Here is a 13,850-nt window from a genome sequence, read left to right as displayed (position 1 = left end):
GTCAGATTGAACTTTCTAATTATATTTTGTTAGGTTAAAATATCTATTTGCATTCGTCCCATATTGAGTTACTGATAGGACAGTACTGAGAAAATAGGTACATTTTCTCTGGTTTACTAAGAGTTGATAGTTAGAGTAAATAGTGTTACTTATACATAATAAGATAGTGAAAGATTCAGTTAAGACTTATTTCACTGATCCTTTAAAACGATCAAAGTTGTCAAAATTCTATAATTAATCTTTGTCAGAAAATCAGTGAAAAGAATGCTTTTTTCCCATAGCATTTACTTTTTATCAACCAAGTTATACTCGAGTTATACTCGACGCAGTAAAGACAATTAGGATAGGTGTATCATTATCATTCTGAAACTGAGTCCTCAGGGGATCTATGGACAATCCTGCAAAGTAGGCTAAGAGAACTGCTTAGGTGTTTATCGTAGAGAATTGCTTTCTTCATCTGTGAACATATGGGTTTGGGAAATCACCACAGGAAAACAAGCAGAGAATGTTAATTCTCTTCCTATAATTTTTAAAAATCATTTTATTGGGGCCTCTAACAACTCGTCACAATCCATATATACATACATTGTGTCAAACACATTTGTACATTTGTTGCCATCATCATTCTCAAAACATTTTCTTTCTACACGATCAACCTAGAACCCCCTCCCAGGGGGACAAATAATGGGAAAAGTGGCTGAAGGTCGACAGAGGACGATATAAGATATGGAAAAATAATCTATAACTTATCAAGGGTTCGTGAGGGAGGGCGGGGGAAGAAAGGGGAGCTGATGTTAGGGGCTCAAGTGGGAAGCGAATGCTTTGAAAATGATGATGGCAGCATATGTACAAATGTGCTTGACACATTGGAGGAATGTATGGATTGTGATAAGAGATGTAAGAGCCCCCCCCAATAAAAGTATTTTTTAAGTTATTTTTAAAAGTGCTTACTCTGTTCTTTAAAAAAAAAAAAACACACATTTTCTTTCTACTTGAGCTCATGTTTTCCCTCCCTCCCCGCCCACAAACCCTTGAAAAAAACAATTTCCTTTGAAAATTTATAAATTATTCTTTTGTCATGTCTTACACTGTCCAACATCTCCCTTCACCACTTTTCTGTTGTCCATCCCCCATGGAGGAGGTTATATGTAGATCCTTGTAATGGGTCCACCCCTTTCTACCTCACCTTCCCTCCACCCTCCCAGTATTGCAACTCTCACCACTGGCCCTGAGGGGTTCATCTGTCTTGGATTCCCTGTGTTTCCACTTCCTCTCTGTACCACTGGACATCCTCTGGTCTAGCCAGATTTGTAAGGTAAGATTGGGATCATGATAGTGGGGGGAGGAAGCATTAAAGAACTAGAGGAAAGTTGTATGTTTCATCATTGCTACACTGCACCCTGACTGGCTCATCTCCTCCTTACGACCCATCTGGAAGGGATGTCCAATTGCCTACAGATGGGCTTTGGGTCCCCACTCCATAAGGTAATTCTTATAAAAGTTGTAGTTAGGGGAAGGAGCGAGAGTTGTCTTTGGATCTCATCCCATGTCACAGGTATTCTTCCACACTTACTTCTTTGTGATATCTTGCAAGAAAATGGGTAAACTTTGTTACTCCCCTCCCTTGAAAAGAAGTAAAAGTGGTTTTTGGATATTTCTATGGTGTAAACAAGTACGAAAGGTGGAGGAAATGCTTGTGAGAAAAAAGTGAGGGTTGTATTCAAGAATTCTGACCGTGGGAATACCTCTATATCTGCTTCACTTAAGACTGGGGAGAGCAGAGAAAGTAGGACAGAACCTCTCCAATTATGATCCAACATTAAAACATTTGAAGGTAAGGGGCTTCTATAGAAGAGGGCTAATAAACTGGTGCTAAGTAATATGAGACACTACATTAAGAATAACAAATAGGAGCAATGTTAGAGGGAAAAAAATTCAACTGTATTTGTTCTCTCATGGACTTTAAAAAAGCATCTATTTGGAGCCTAGTTTTAAAAAAAATTTTGTAGGTAAAAATTTTGCCATCAGTTTTTGTAAATAAAACCTTATCAGAACACGGTCATGTTCATTTGCCTCTGTAGGGTTTAAGGCTACTTCGACCTCAAATGAGAATTGAGTGGTGTACAAGAGACTATAATTCACAAAGCCTAAGATATTTACTATCAAAACTAACTAAATAAATAAACCAAGCCCACTGCCATCAAATCAATTTTGATCCCCAGAGAACCTTTATAGGGTTTTTGAGGCTATAAATTATGGGAAAAAATCATTATGGGAGCAGAAGACCTCAACTTTCTCCCAAGGAGTGGCTGGTGGATTTGAAGAGCCCAACCTTGCAGTTAGTAATCCAATTCTTACCAGATGGCACTACCAGAGCTCCTCAAAGATATTAACTAGCTGCGATTTACAGAGTTTGTCAATGTATACTCTACAGCACAGGTTCCCAAACTTACTTAGCCTACCACCCACTTTTCAAGAAAAGACAATTAGTCAGTGACCCCTGTCAGGCAATGGAAAACTTTTATACTATTTGCAGTGTGTGTCCCCCACTCCACCCCCTGCCAAAGGATTCACTAGCACCCCATGGGGTGCTATCACCCATTTTGGAAGATACTGTTTTAGAACATGGATCAAATATTCTTCTAAAGTTAAGGGAGTGGCTGAGTGGATTAAGTATTTAACAAAAAGGATATAAGACCCCAGAAGCTCACTTATAAAGAGGAGCTGAAGTTTATAAAATAGGACATTTTGAAGTTTGTCTTTTGAGAACAGCTTTAAAAAGAATAATTATAATCACAGGAGCTCTGGAAGCACACTAACACACTAACACGCGAACACACTAACACGCCAAGACCCCTACCCTACCCATTGCTGTCCAGTCCATTTCAACTCAAGCCCCTAGAAAGGACAGAACACAGTAACTCCGTATATACAGTTTCAAGGCTATAAATCTTTGTGGAAGAAGACAGCCTCAATTTTCTCCCAGTGGAATATTGGTTTGGCTTGCACGGACAGCCTTTTGGTTAGCAGCTCACTACTTAATCCACTGCACTACCAGTGCTCATAAAAACCAAAAAAATTAGGCTTTATTTCCAAAATGGAAAATCACTCTTATAAAAAGGATAAATACAAAAATCACAAATACCACTTAGCCTAGTAGGGAGATGCTATTGATAAAACACAATAAGATATAAAAATTGATATAGGGTTTACCTCATAATGTTTGAGATAGTGATTCAGGATTTCAACATTTGTTTTACTGTTACATTCCTTGCTGTTCACAGTAAGTTTAGTATTGCCAATCCAGGTTTTCAGATCTTGAAGTTTGCCTTCCAGTTGTAATTGATCATTTAAAATTTTAGACTAGGAAATAATGAAAAAATCAGATTACAAAATCTCTAAACTCCCACAGAACTTATGAGCCTTTATAAAACAAATAAACAAATTAACAAACAAAAGCAGTAAGAAATTTTACCTTTTTTGCTTCTACAACATTCTGAAGGTAGAGGAGTCTGGAACTCCAAGTGTCACCCACAGAGGTGAGAGACTTTTGAAGATTCTTAGCATCTTTCTCCAGAGCCTTCAGCAATTGAACAGGCACTTCCTGTGGCTGGCTGATGATAATTTGATTTACACACTCCAATTCCTGACACACCAATGTGGACAAATCTTTTAGCTCCTTGTCTAATACCTGAGGGGATAGAGCTGAGTTAACCTCTAAAATCAAGACCAGAAATCTGGCCATCTGAGAACCAGCTCTAGGCAATAGAGCCAGGACTTGTATTCAGGTTTTCTGACTCAGTTCATTGCTGTCTCCACTACCTCTTGCTGCCTTCTCAAGCATGTTATTATGCCTTCTCCAGGGTGCTGTTATCATTTCACAAACTGCAAAATAAGTCAGTCAAACAGGGTGGTTTGTCAACCACAAATTCCAAAGGGATTAGAAGAAGAAGAAAAAAAAGTATAAAATATCCTCACAAGGGAGTGGGGAAAGAGGGGATATCCCACCAAGGGCTCAAGTAGAAAGCAAATGTTTTGAGGCTGATGATGGCAACAAATGTTCAAATGTGCTTGACACAATGGATGGATGTATGGATTGTGATAAGAATTGTACGAGCCACCAATAAAATGATTAAAAAATATATCCTCACAAACCAGTCCTTGAACTATAATAATCTGATCCTAAATAGAGAAGCTAGAAAAAGCTATTTAAAAAATGTGGTGACTTTTCTGCCATCATCTTTAATTCCACTGTAACCACCTCACCCAAAGTCACAGCCTGGGTTATCAGCAGCACCTAAAACTAGCAAACCTCTAAAAGTTCCATTCTCATTAGGACTCTAATCCTGGGACAGCTCCTAAATGCCCCCCTCTCATGGTTATTTAGCTTCTGTAGATCTTTAGGGGTCTCGCTAGGCTATTACTTCCTTCCCTCCACAACCTCAAATTCCTGCTATTACTCTTTTTCCTCAGTTAAAAAATCCAGTCTCAGAGGAAGGGGGAGGGGCAAGGGAAATGAGGAGCTGATTACAGGAAGCCAAGCAGAAAGTGAATCTTGAGAATGATGAGGGCAACGAATGTACTAAGTGTACTTTACCCAATTGATGTATGTATGGATTGTGGTAAGAGTAGTATGAGCACCAATAAAATGATTAAAAAATCCAGTCTTTTTTCTCTCAGTCCATCTCCTCTAACTATTTATCTTTCCTTGGCTGGATAATCAAGCTTCTGGAAAGAATGGCGTAGGGTAATTTTCTAACCTCCCATTTACTCTCAACCTATTGACAACCTGATTTATCCTCCCACCACTCTATGAAAACTGTTTTCATGGCCACCATTTTTTCAGATGTTCGTATTTGAGAGTAATGCCCTAAAAAGTAGACTAGAAACGTCACACACAGAGGTAGAGTTTGTTACCTACAGTGTTCTCTCCAGGTGATGGGGCTGGGCCATTTATTTATTTGAAAAATAATTTTATTGGGGGATCTTACAACTCTTATAACAATCCATACATCAGTATCAAGCACACTTGTACATATATTTCCATCATCATTTTCAAAACATTTTCTACTTGAGGCTCCTCTTTTTTCCTTTCTTCTACCTTCCCGTCCTTGTGAATCCTTGATAAATTATATAATATTATTTTCATCTTACACTATCCATAGTCTCCCTTCACCCACGTTTCTGTTATTTGACCCCTGGGGGGGTGTTAATACACTGATCATTGTGATTGGTACCCCCTTTCTCCCCACTCCTTCCCTCTACCCTCATGGTTGCACTACTCCCATTATTATTCCTGAGGAGTTTATCTGTCCTGGATTCCATGTGTCGAGAGCTCTTATGTACACACTACAGTCTAGCCAGATTTGTAAGGTAGAACTGGGGTCATGATAGGGGGGCAGGAAACATTAAAGAACTAGAGGAATACTGTGTTTTGTCAGTGCGGTACTGCACCCTGGCTGACTTGTCCCTTCCTTGTGACCCCTTCTGTGAGGGGTGTCTAATTATCTACAGATGGGATTTGGGTCTCCACACTGCTTCCCCTTGTTTTGTATCTTCTGATATCCGATCCTGTCAGTACCTTGTGACACACAGGCTGGTGTGCTTCTTCCATGTGGGCTTTGTTGCTTCCCTCCAACATGGTCGCATGTTTAACTTCAAGTTTTTAAGACCTCAGACACTATATCTTTTAACAGGGGCTGTGCCATGTAGTTGGGAGATCACTTTTACAGTACCTTTAGATTTTTCTCCGATGGGATATTCAACCCATGGGGAAAAGAAAGCTGGAGCTTAAGTTTCAGCCTGTACATTTTCAGTTAAATCTTATTTCATGTATGGAATTCCTGCCTTCAACTGGGGCTGATCTCAACACGCCTACAGATAGTTGGTGCTATTTTTCTGAGGGGATAAAAGTTCCCTCTTTATTGCAGTGGGGCAGAGATAATTGCCAGATCATGTGAAGTTAACCGGAGATCTACAGGTCAAATGCTTCTTAAACAGACGTTTATCTAGTTGCTCTATGTAGATTCACTTTCCCCTCTTTGGTACTACCAATTTCTTCAGTAGAAATCAGGGTATTTCTTAGCTTCCTCTCCTGTAAGATTAAGATTCTGTTTTGTTTGACTTGATAAGTCAATTATTTCCACCTCTCTACTTTCTAACTTTTAACACTTTCTAGCTGTTTATTCCTCTCTTGTTCTCTTTTTCCTTGTGAATTTATGTATTTTATTTAGAAAATCTCCTATCGTGAAGAAAGCTGATGGTGCCCAGCTATCAAAAGGTACAGCGTCTAGGATCTTAAAGGCTTGAAGGTAAACAAGTGGCCATCTAGCTCAGAAGCAACAAAGTTCACATGGAAGAAGGACACTAGCCTGTGCGATCACGAGATGTCGAAGGGATCAGGTATCAGGCATCATCAGAACAAAAAAAAAAAACCTTATCATCGTGAATGAGAGGGGGAGTGCAAAGTGGAGACCCAAAGCCCATCTGTAGGCACTGGACATCCCCTTATGGAAGGGTCGTGGGGAACAGAAGAGTGAGTCAGGGTGCAGTGTAGCAACAATGAAACAACTTTCCTCTCTAGTTCCTAAATGCTTCCTCCCCGCCCTCCCCACCCCGCATCATGATCCCAATCCTATCTTACAAATCTGGCTAGACCAGAGGATGTACACTGGTTCAGATAGGGACTGGAAACACAGGGAATCCAGGATGGATGATCCCTTCAAGACCAGTGGTGAGAGTGGCGATACCAGGAGGATGGAGGGAGGGTGGGGTGGAAAGGGGGAACTGATTACAAGGAACTACATATAACCTCCTTCCTGGTGGATGGACAACAGAAAAGTGGGTGAAGGGAGACGGACAGTGCAAGATATGACAAAATAACAATTTATAAATTATCAAGGGTTCATGAGAGAGGGGTGGGGAGAGGAACAAATGAGGAGCTGATGCTAGGGGCTTAACTGGACAGCAAATATTTTGAGAATGATGAGGGCAATGAATGTACAAATGTGCTTTACATGTTTGATGTATGTATGTATTGTGATAAGAGTTTTATGAGCCCCTAATAAAATGACTTTTTATAAAAAGAAAGAAAACCTCCTATCTTAGTGTCTCAGGGGAGTTTGGGGAAGTAACAGAGATTTAAACATTCGTTTGATCTACTACCTACCCCAAGTCAACATTTTTGCTTGAATTACTAAAACAAAATTTTAACTTATCCGTCTGCTATCAAATTACTTCATTTAATTCAAGATTACACAGATTATAATTAGATTCACAGCCAAGTATATCCAAAGTCTGTATAAGCCTATCAATGATAAATTTTATCCCGTCTATCTAAATCAAGCCCATCCCACAATGATCAGACATTATCCTCATCAGGTCCATTTTAGTCTTAGAAAGATGAAACTAGCTATCTAGATGCCAGTAGGCCTGAAGGAAGGATGTAAGAACTTACCTTGGCCTGACATAGAAGATCCTGTAGCTCTGTCAGACTTAGCTCCAGAGGTTGAATCTGTTTGGTCCTCATTTCAATGTCTCGTAAGAGAGATAGATAAGATACTAGTTTCTCATCATGTTCTAGACACAGTCGCCGATTATATACATTCTATGGAACCACAAAAAAAAAAAAACTCACTTAGATCTGACATTCTCCTTTAAGGGTGCTTTTAAAAGCAAAGTTTGGTTTGAAATAAAAGCACTATATATATAGTTAAAAGAAATAATGTTTTATTCTAACTGGTCTCAAGTAAAAACATCTTTATAAAAAGATTACATTAATTGACTCAATGAGCAAAAGCTCAAAAGTAGCAATCTACAATCAAATTTTATTAAATATTTCTAAGAATTACTCGAAATTCAAGTTGATCACTTCAGTAATTGCAAGTTAGCTCCACTGTTAATTTCTAAATAAAAACCATGGCAAATATCAGAAAGATCTTTAAAGCCATTCTAATAACAGAGTTATAAAAAAACAGATGACAAGCTGGGTTATATCTTAGAGAATGACTGGATACCCTAAAATGCACGTATGCATATAATTATATATAAGTAAACTCAGCATACAGTTAAGAATTTTAGCAGTAAATCTGTTACATATAAAAAATTACCCAGGGACCTTTTAGACTAGCCACGGGCCCTTTCGATTTCTTTTCTAAAGCATCCTCCTTCAATAAATTCACTCTTTCAATTAAAAAATATATAAATATATAAGAAATCATATCACTGAATATGTACCTTAGTTGTTTTGAGAGATTCCAAGTTTATACTTTCATTTTCTTTTCCCCCAGGTGTGAGCTTTTCCTGTGGTATCTTCTCAACCATCTTCTTTGTTGGGCATGATATTAGGGACACTGTCTTATCTGCAATGGCCTCTAGAACAGCGGAACCAAAATGTGCATCCTGTTGTCCTGTAATCTCTTTATGTGACACATCTAATTGTTTCTCTGGAAGGGACACTAAAGCTCTGGCAACTTTCTGAGTCACTGTGCCTTTAAGGGACCCTGCCTCTGAATCTGTAACTGTAGAAGTTGTCATTTCTAGTAGTTTCTCTCCAGGTATTTCCTGAGTGTTTGCTATGTTAGATTTGGAAATTGCATAAAGTTCATGATCATTTCTGCTGTCCTGATGACTAAGTTTTGTTCTGTCTGAAAATTCCAGATAACTAACTTCTTTTGGGTTTACTCTAGAACCTGCAATGTCTTCCAATTTAAGACCTGCTTTTGAGTCAAAAATTACTTCTTTGTATGATATTTCTTTACATTCACTAGATGAAAAAGTCAGATCTTTGGTTTCCTTAGTTTCAAAAGTAACACACGAATCTTGACAATAGTTGGTCTCTTGCCTGGTGTTTCCTTGGAATGACTTGTTTGCTTTGGAAATTTGGGATGTGTCTGCATCTTGGGCTTTTCCAACCGGTTCCTCGTCGTGCAACCCTGCAGGTCTTGGGGGCATATGAGAGAATGGCTCACTACTCTCTGCCCCACCAGTAATTTCTTGAGATAAATTTTCTTCTGGTTTTAAAGTTAAACAGATGTTTACATTGTTGACTTCTCTTCCAGAGTGAAAGGACGTCAAAGCATCTTGATTGCTTATAGAAATTCCTTTTGAGACCATAGTGGAAGAAGTGTCTTCAGCTTTATAAACCCTGGATAATACCAGATCTCTATCAGCTTCTTCTCTTCCTTCAGGCATGGTTATTTCCACAGATTGACCCTTTATCTGGGAGTCAGGTTCATCTCTAGGGGCACTTTCCTTGTTCAACTTTTCTTTGGAAAGAACAGCTGGCTTGCATGTTCTGCCACTTTCTTTTACAATCATTTCTCTATTTTCTCTCTTCCTTTTCACTTTGATATTCAATCGTTCCTGTGTAGCCTGTTCATTTAGGAATTTGCTTGAAGTTTCACAATTTGACTCTTGTACTTCTGAAATAACTTCTCCTTGGTTTTCTCTTATTTCTATAGAATCCTGACCTGAGGTAGGTTCCTTCATATGAGAGATAATATCTACTTGTGTCACTATTTTTTCCTGTTCATTTGCATTTTTTCCCATGCCACAAACCACCTCTTTCACTTTAAAATCACAAACGTCTGAGTGAGGGTGTGCTATTGAAATTTGGTCCAACGATTCACCTTTAAGGTTACCAGATAGACTTTCATTTTGAAATACTCTCTCAGTGTCTTCTTCACTCAGTTTAGCAGTCCAAGTACAAGAAGTTAGCATTTCCTTTCTTAGAAATTCATTCTTCAGTTCACATACTTCAATTCCATCACGCTTTTCAACCTGATCCCTATGATCACTGGGCGCTAAAACATCTACTTGGACCATAGTTGCCAATTCAGGGCTGATCAACCTTTTCTCAATAGCTTCCTTTAAATTTACCCTCTGGTCATTAAATATGTCAATAATTCCTCCATTTGACACTTGATGAGATGCAATAATTTTGGCCATGGTTTCATCTACCAATTTCTGTTCCAAAGCTTTTGCCAATGTCAGTCTTTTTCCTGTAGTAATGTCTATGATTCCACCAGTATTTGCCTGAGATTCCAGAATCCTGAGGGCAGGTGCAAAGTCTACTTTTCCAAGCTGAGTTGCTTCAGACAATGTAAGTGCTTTGCCACATACCCCATCTCTAATATCCGAGAAAGGAATTACTTCTAGATATCTCTGACCAGATTCAATATCAATCTTACATTTCTTTAGTAATTCTGAATAGGGAACAACTCTGGAACTTTCAGGATCTACAATCCCATGCATCATTTCTGAAGACAACACTGCTTTATTAGTTAACAGTCCTTCTTTTTTAGCTTCTGCAAAAGTCAATCTCTGGCCAGAAATGAGATCCACAAAACTTCCTGTTAAGGCCTGAATTTCTTGGATTTCCTTTTTCACATCTGGAGTAATAAGATCCAACTTCATGGCATCAGGGAGGGAAACCGCTTCCTTTGTTTCTGGATGAACAAACTGATAGAGGTATAGATCTTCAATTTTTTTAAGTTGCCTGGACAAATCTTCATTAATCAAGCCATGTTTAAAGGCATTATCAACAGAAAGCCTCATCCCAGACACGTGGTGAATGATACCTCCATCTATTACTTGCTTAGCCAAAAACTGAATGGCCTCTTCTCTGTCCAAAAGACCTTTGTCAATGGCATGTGCAACTGTTAAAGGGGTTTTGGTACCAGGGTCCATAATTCCAGTTGTTTCCATTTGTAACCTGATTAATCTCTCCCTAGTTGCTTTTGCAGCATCTCGGCCTTTGGAAGCTTTCTCTAGACTTATAAGCTCTGTCTGGTCAGCACTGTCCACCAAGCCCAGATTTGAAGCCAAAGTTACTGAAACTTTTTTGCCTCGTTTCACATCAACAACTCCACCAGTTACCACCTGCCCCTCTAAAATTCTGGTGGCAGTTTGCTTGTCAAGAAGTCCAACGGCAACTGCATCCTTCACAGAGCACAGTGTGTGGGTACGAGGGTCTAAGACACCACTAATAGCTTTGTCTGACAAGAGAACATTATGTAATAATTTCTCATCCATCAGACCTTCATCAATTACTTCTTTAGTTGTCAACGATTCATGGGTCCGAGAGTCAAAGAAGCCCCGAAACATTTTAAACTTTTCCATCAGCTTCACAGCAGTATGACTGGGTATAATGCCCTGGGCGATTGCTTCGTTTAGTAAGAGCTTCTGACCGGTTTGTTCGTGAGTGATACCACCGTCTAATAATTGTGTCGATAATACATTTAAGGTAGTTTCTTCAAGAAATTCTGAAGGACGGCTGCATGAAAGGGGATGGTCACCATTCTCTTGCTCAGTTTTTTTCCCTAACACCATTACATTGCCACCTGCAATTTTTTCTTCTTGATTTTGTTTATGATCACCCCCATACAAGGGTACTTTATTTACCATTTTCTCCTTGTCCAAAGAAGGAATATTCATGTCATTTTCAGACTTTAATTCTGATTTTAAATCTAGAGTTTTCTCTACTTGAAACAGTAACTTTTTGCTTTGGGGTTTTATGAGCTGTCTTCTGGTTTCACCAGGAATATGTTCAATTTCTGCTGTGCTTGCTTGGTCTTTCTGACAGCCAATGAGAGCCTGCCATTCTGCTTTTAGTGTGTCAACAGATAAAGGATCTTTGTCAGTCACCAAGTTGAAACCTCCTCCTTCCTCAGGAGGCACTATAAGAAGACCACTAACATTTTTTCCAGTAGATACGTCTGTTTGGTTTTCCTTCTTACTTAAGACCTTCAAAGAATCAACATTTGGATTCCTCACTGTTTGTTGTCCTACAAACAGGTCCTTTCCAGAGTCCTCTACATTGGAACCTTCAGTTTCTACAATGGCCTTTTGGCTTTCTGTTTCAGTGCGGTTTTCCTGATCAGGATATTCCCTGTTTTGAGAAGAAAACTGGAATTCATGTGACCTCAACTTCAGCCCATCAGAAAAAGCTTCTGTGATTTTCACACTAGACGAGGCCTGTAATTCCTCAGACTTGTCTAGTCTTTGATGTCTACTTCCAAATACTTCTGGAAGACTTGTTTCAGGTTCAGCTCTTGATGTCAGTGTGTCTATCAGCTCTTTGTCTAATAGGAGCAGCCTCTGTCCATCCTGCACATTAATATAGCTGTGAGTCATTAGTTGAAACAATAGCTTCTCGTTATGGCTTGCTGAGGGTTCAGTTTGTTCCTTGCGGCACAGCAGAGCTGCTGTTCCAGGGTTAAGGTTTATTTTGCTTCGTTCTGCAGAGTCTGCTAACTGCATGTGCGGCATCACATCGGGTATGCAAATTGCCTTTAAGTTATTGGCAAGATCTTTGTCCAAGATTCCACTCTCTATTGCTTTCTCCCAGGACCAAATCTCTGTGGTTGATGGTAGAAATAGGCCCTTAATATGCTGTCGGTTACTAAGGATTTTTTGAGCTAGTTCAGTAGACACAATACATTGTTCCAGGGCATCCGTAATTGGAAGGATCTCACCAGATTCAGGCCACAGCAACCCCATGAATGACCAAAGGGACTCCAGAATCACAAGAGCGATCTTTGAGGCTACCAGATCTTTGCTCACTGCTTCATTTATTGTCAGCCTATGTCCAGTGGCAGTGTCTATAATGCCTCCTGTCTGAAGTTGCCTTATGAAGAGAGCACAGGCCATATCTTGGTCAATCAAATTATGTCTTACAGCCTCTTCCACTGTCAGTCTATGTCCTGTTCTAGGGTCTACTATGCCACCAGCAAAAAGCTGAGCTTCCAGCAGTCGGACGGTAACCTGCCTATCTATCAGCCCTTCCTGAACTGCACGGAAAATGCTAACCTTCCGGCCTGACTGCAAGCTCACCGTACCACCTGCCAATTGTTTGACAGGTAGCAATTTCAATCCTGATTCCTGATGGACAATACACCTCTGCATCAAGTCCAGCAAACTGATTTTTTCAGCTGTGTTGGGATCTATCAAATTCTTAGATGACTTCAAGTATGACTCCAACAGTGAATAAAATTGTGGAGTGATGAGCCCTTGATGAAAAGCCTCCTCTAAGTTAATATAGTTCTCACTGGGGGAGAGACTGAAACCTCCAGTTGCCAGGTGAGCTTCTAAGATTTTCAGTCCAACTCTTTCACTGATTCTTCTGTTTTCAATTGCTTCTACCACAGAAAGAGAGCCTTTGCCTTCAGTAAGCATGCTCATCAAAGACAAGGCATCCTGTAGCTCTCGGAGTTGTTGGTACATCTGGGGATCAATGAGGTTTTGGGTTAAGCCATCATCCAAAGAGAGGGTTTTACTAGTCTCAGGTGCAATGAGGCCAGATAGGATAACCTGAGATTCCAGGAGCACAAGACCTGTGTCTTGGTCAATGAGGCCCTTTTGCATGGCTCTGAAGATGGGAAATATCTCCACTGTGCCTAGGTCAATCACCCCAGCAACTGCTCTGCAACCCTGAAAAGAAAAGGGAAATGGAATCAGAGCCAACGCAGAACCACAATTATTGAAAGAAGCCCTAAAGTAAAACAATTCTGACCACTAGAAAAACCCAGCCTAATAGAAACCCTTATATGTAGGAAACATTCTACAGTCTGGCAGTGTTAATGATGAAAGAGTTTTTTTTTAATTGCAGAATGTTTACCATGATCAGATTCTCAGCGATTACGTGAAGGATGGCGGCATTAAGCATATCTGCATAAAGAGCTCTACAAAGTGGCAAGCAGTGGAAATTGCGAGGATGGTGAATTCTAAGACTAAATAATCACAAGGTTTTTACAGAGACATACCAGTTTCCCCAAAAAGTGAGAATTCAACCCCATATAACAACTTCTTAATGATGTAACTCATGCAGAAAACTCCGGAAGCAGCAATTT

At 39.6% G+C, this 13,850-nt stretch overlaps 1 protein-coding gene across 3 annotated transcripts in view; it reads right to left on the bottom strand.

Moving 5' to 3' along the window:
- The window catches only part of MACF1 (microtubule actin crosslinking factor 1), a 384,195-nt gene that overhangs the window by 123,368 nt on the left and 246,977 nt on the right, over positions 1–13,850 (bottom strand). For 2 of the 3 annotated variants that reach the window (XM_075554201.1, XM_075554200.1), the window contains 4 exons: positions 8,236–13,431; positions 7,457–7,606; positions 3,476–3,691; positions 3,214–3,363 (listed from right to left, as the gene is read on the bottom strand). The exons of the other annotated variant lie outside the window; for it this stretch is intronic. In XM_075554201.1, the coding sequence (XP_075410316.1) occupies positions 3,214–3,363; positions 3,476–3,691; positions 7,457–7,606; positions 8,236–13,431 (5,712 nt within the window). The remainder of the gene's footprint in view (positions 1–3,213; positions 3,364–3,475; positions 3,692–7,456; positions 7,607–8,235; positions 13,432–13,850) is intronic. 3 annotated transcript variants of the gene reach the window in all.

Source organism: Tenrec ecaudatus, chromosome 1, assembly GCF_050624435.1.
Source record: "Tenrec ecaudatus isolate mTenEca1 chromosome 1, mTenEca1.hap1, whole genome shotgun sequence".
Lineage (NCBI taxonomy): Eukaryota > Metazoa > Chordata > Mammalia > Afrosoricida > Tenrecidae > Tenrec > Tenrec ecaudatus.
This window is presented reverse-complemented; position numbering and strand designations above follow the sequence as displayed.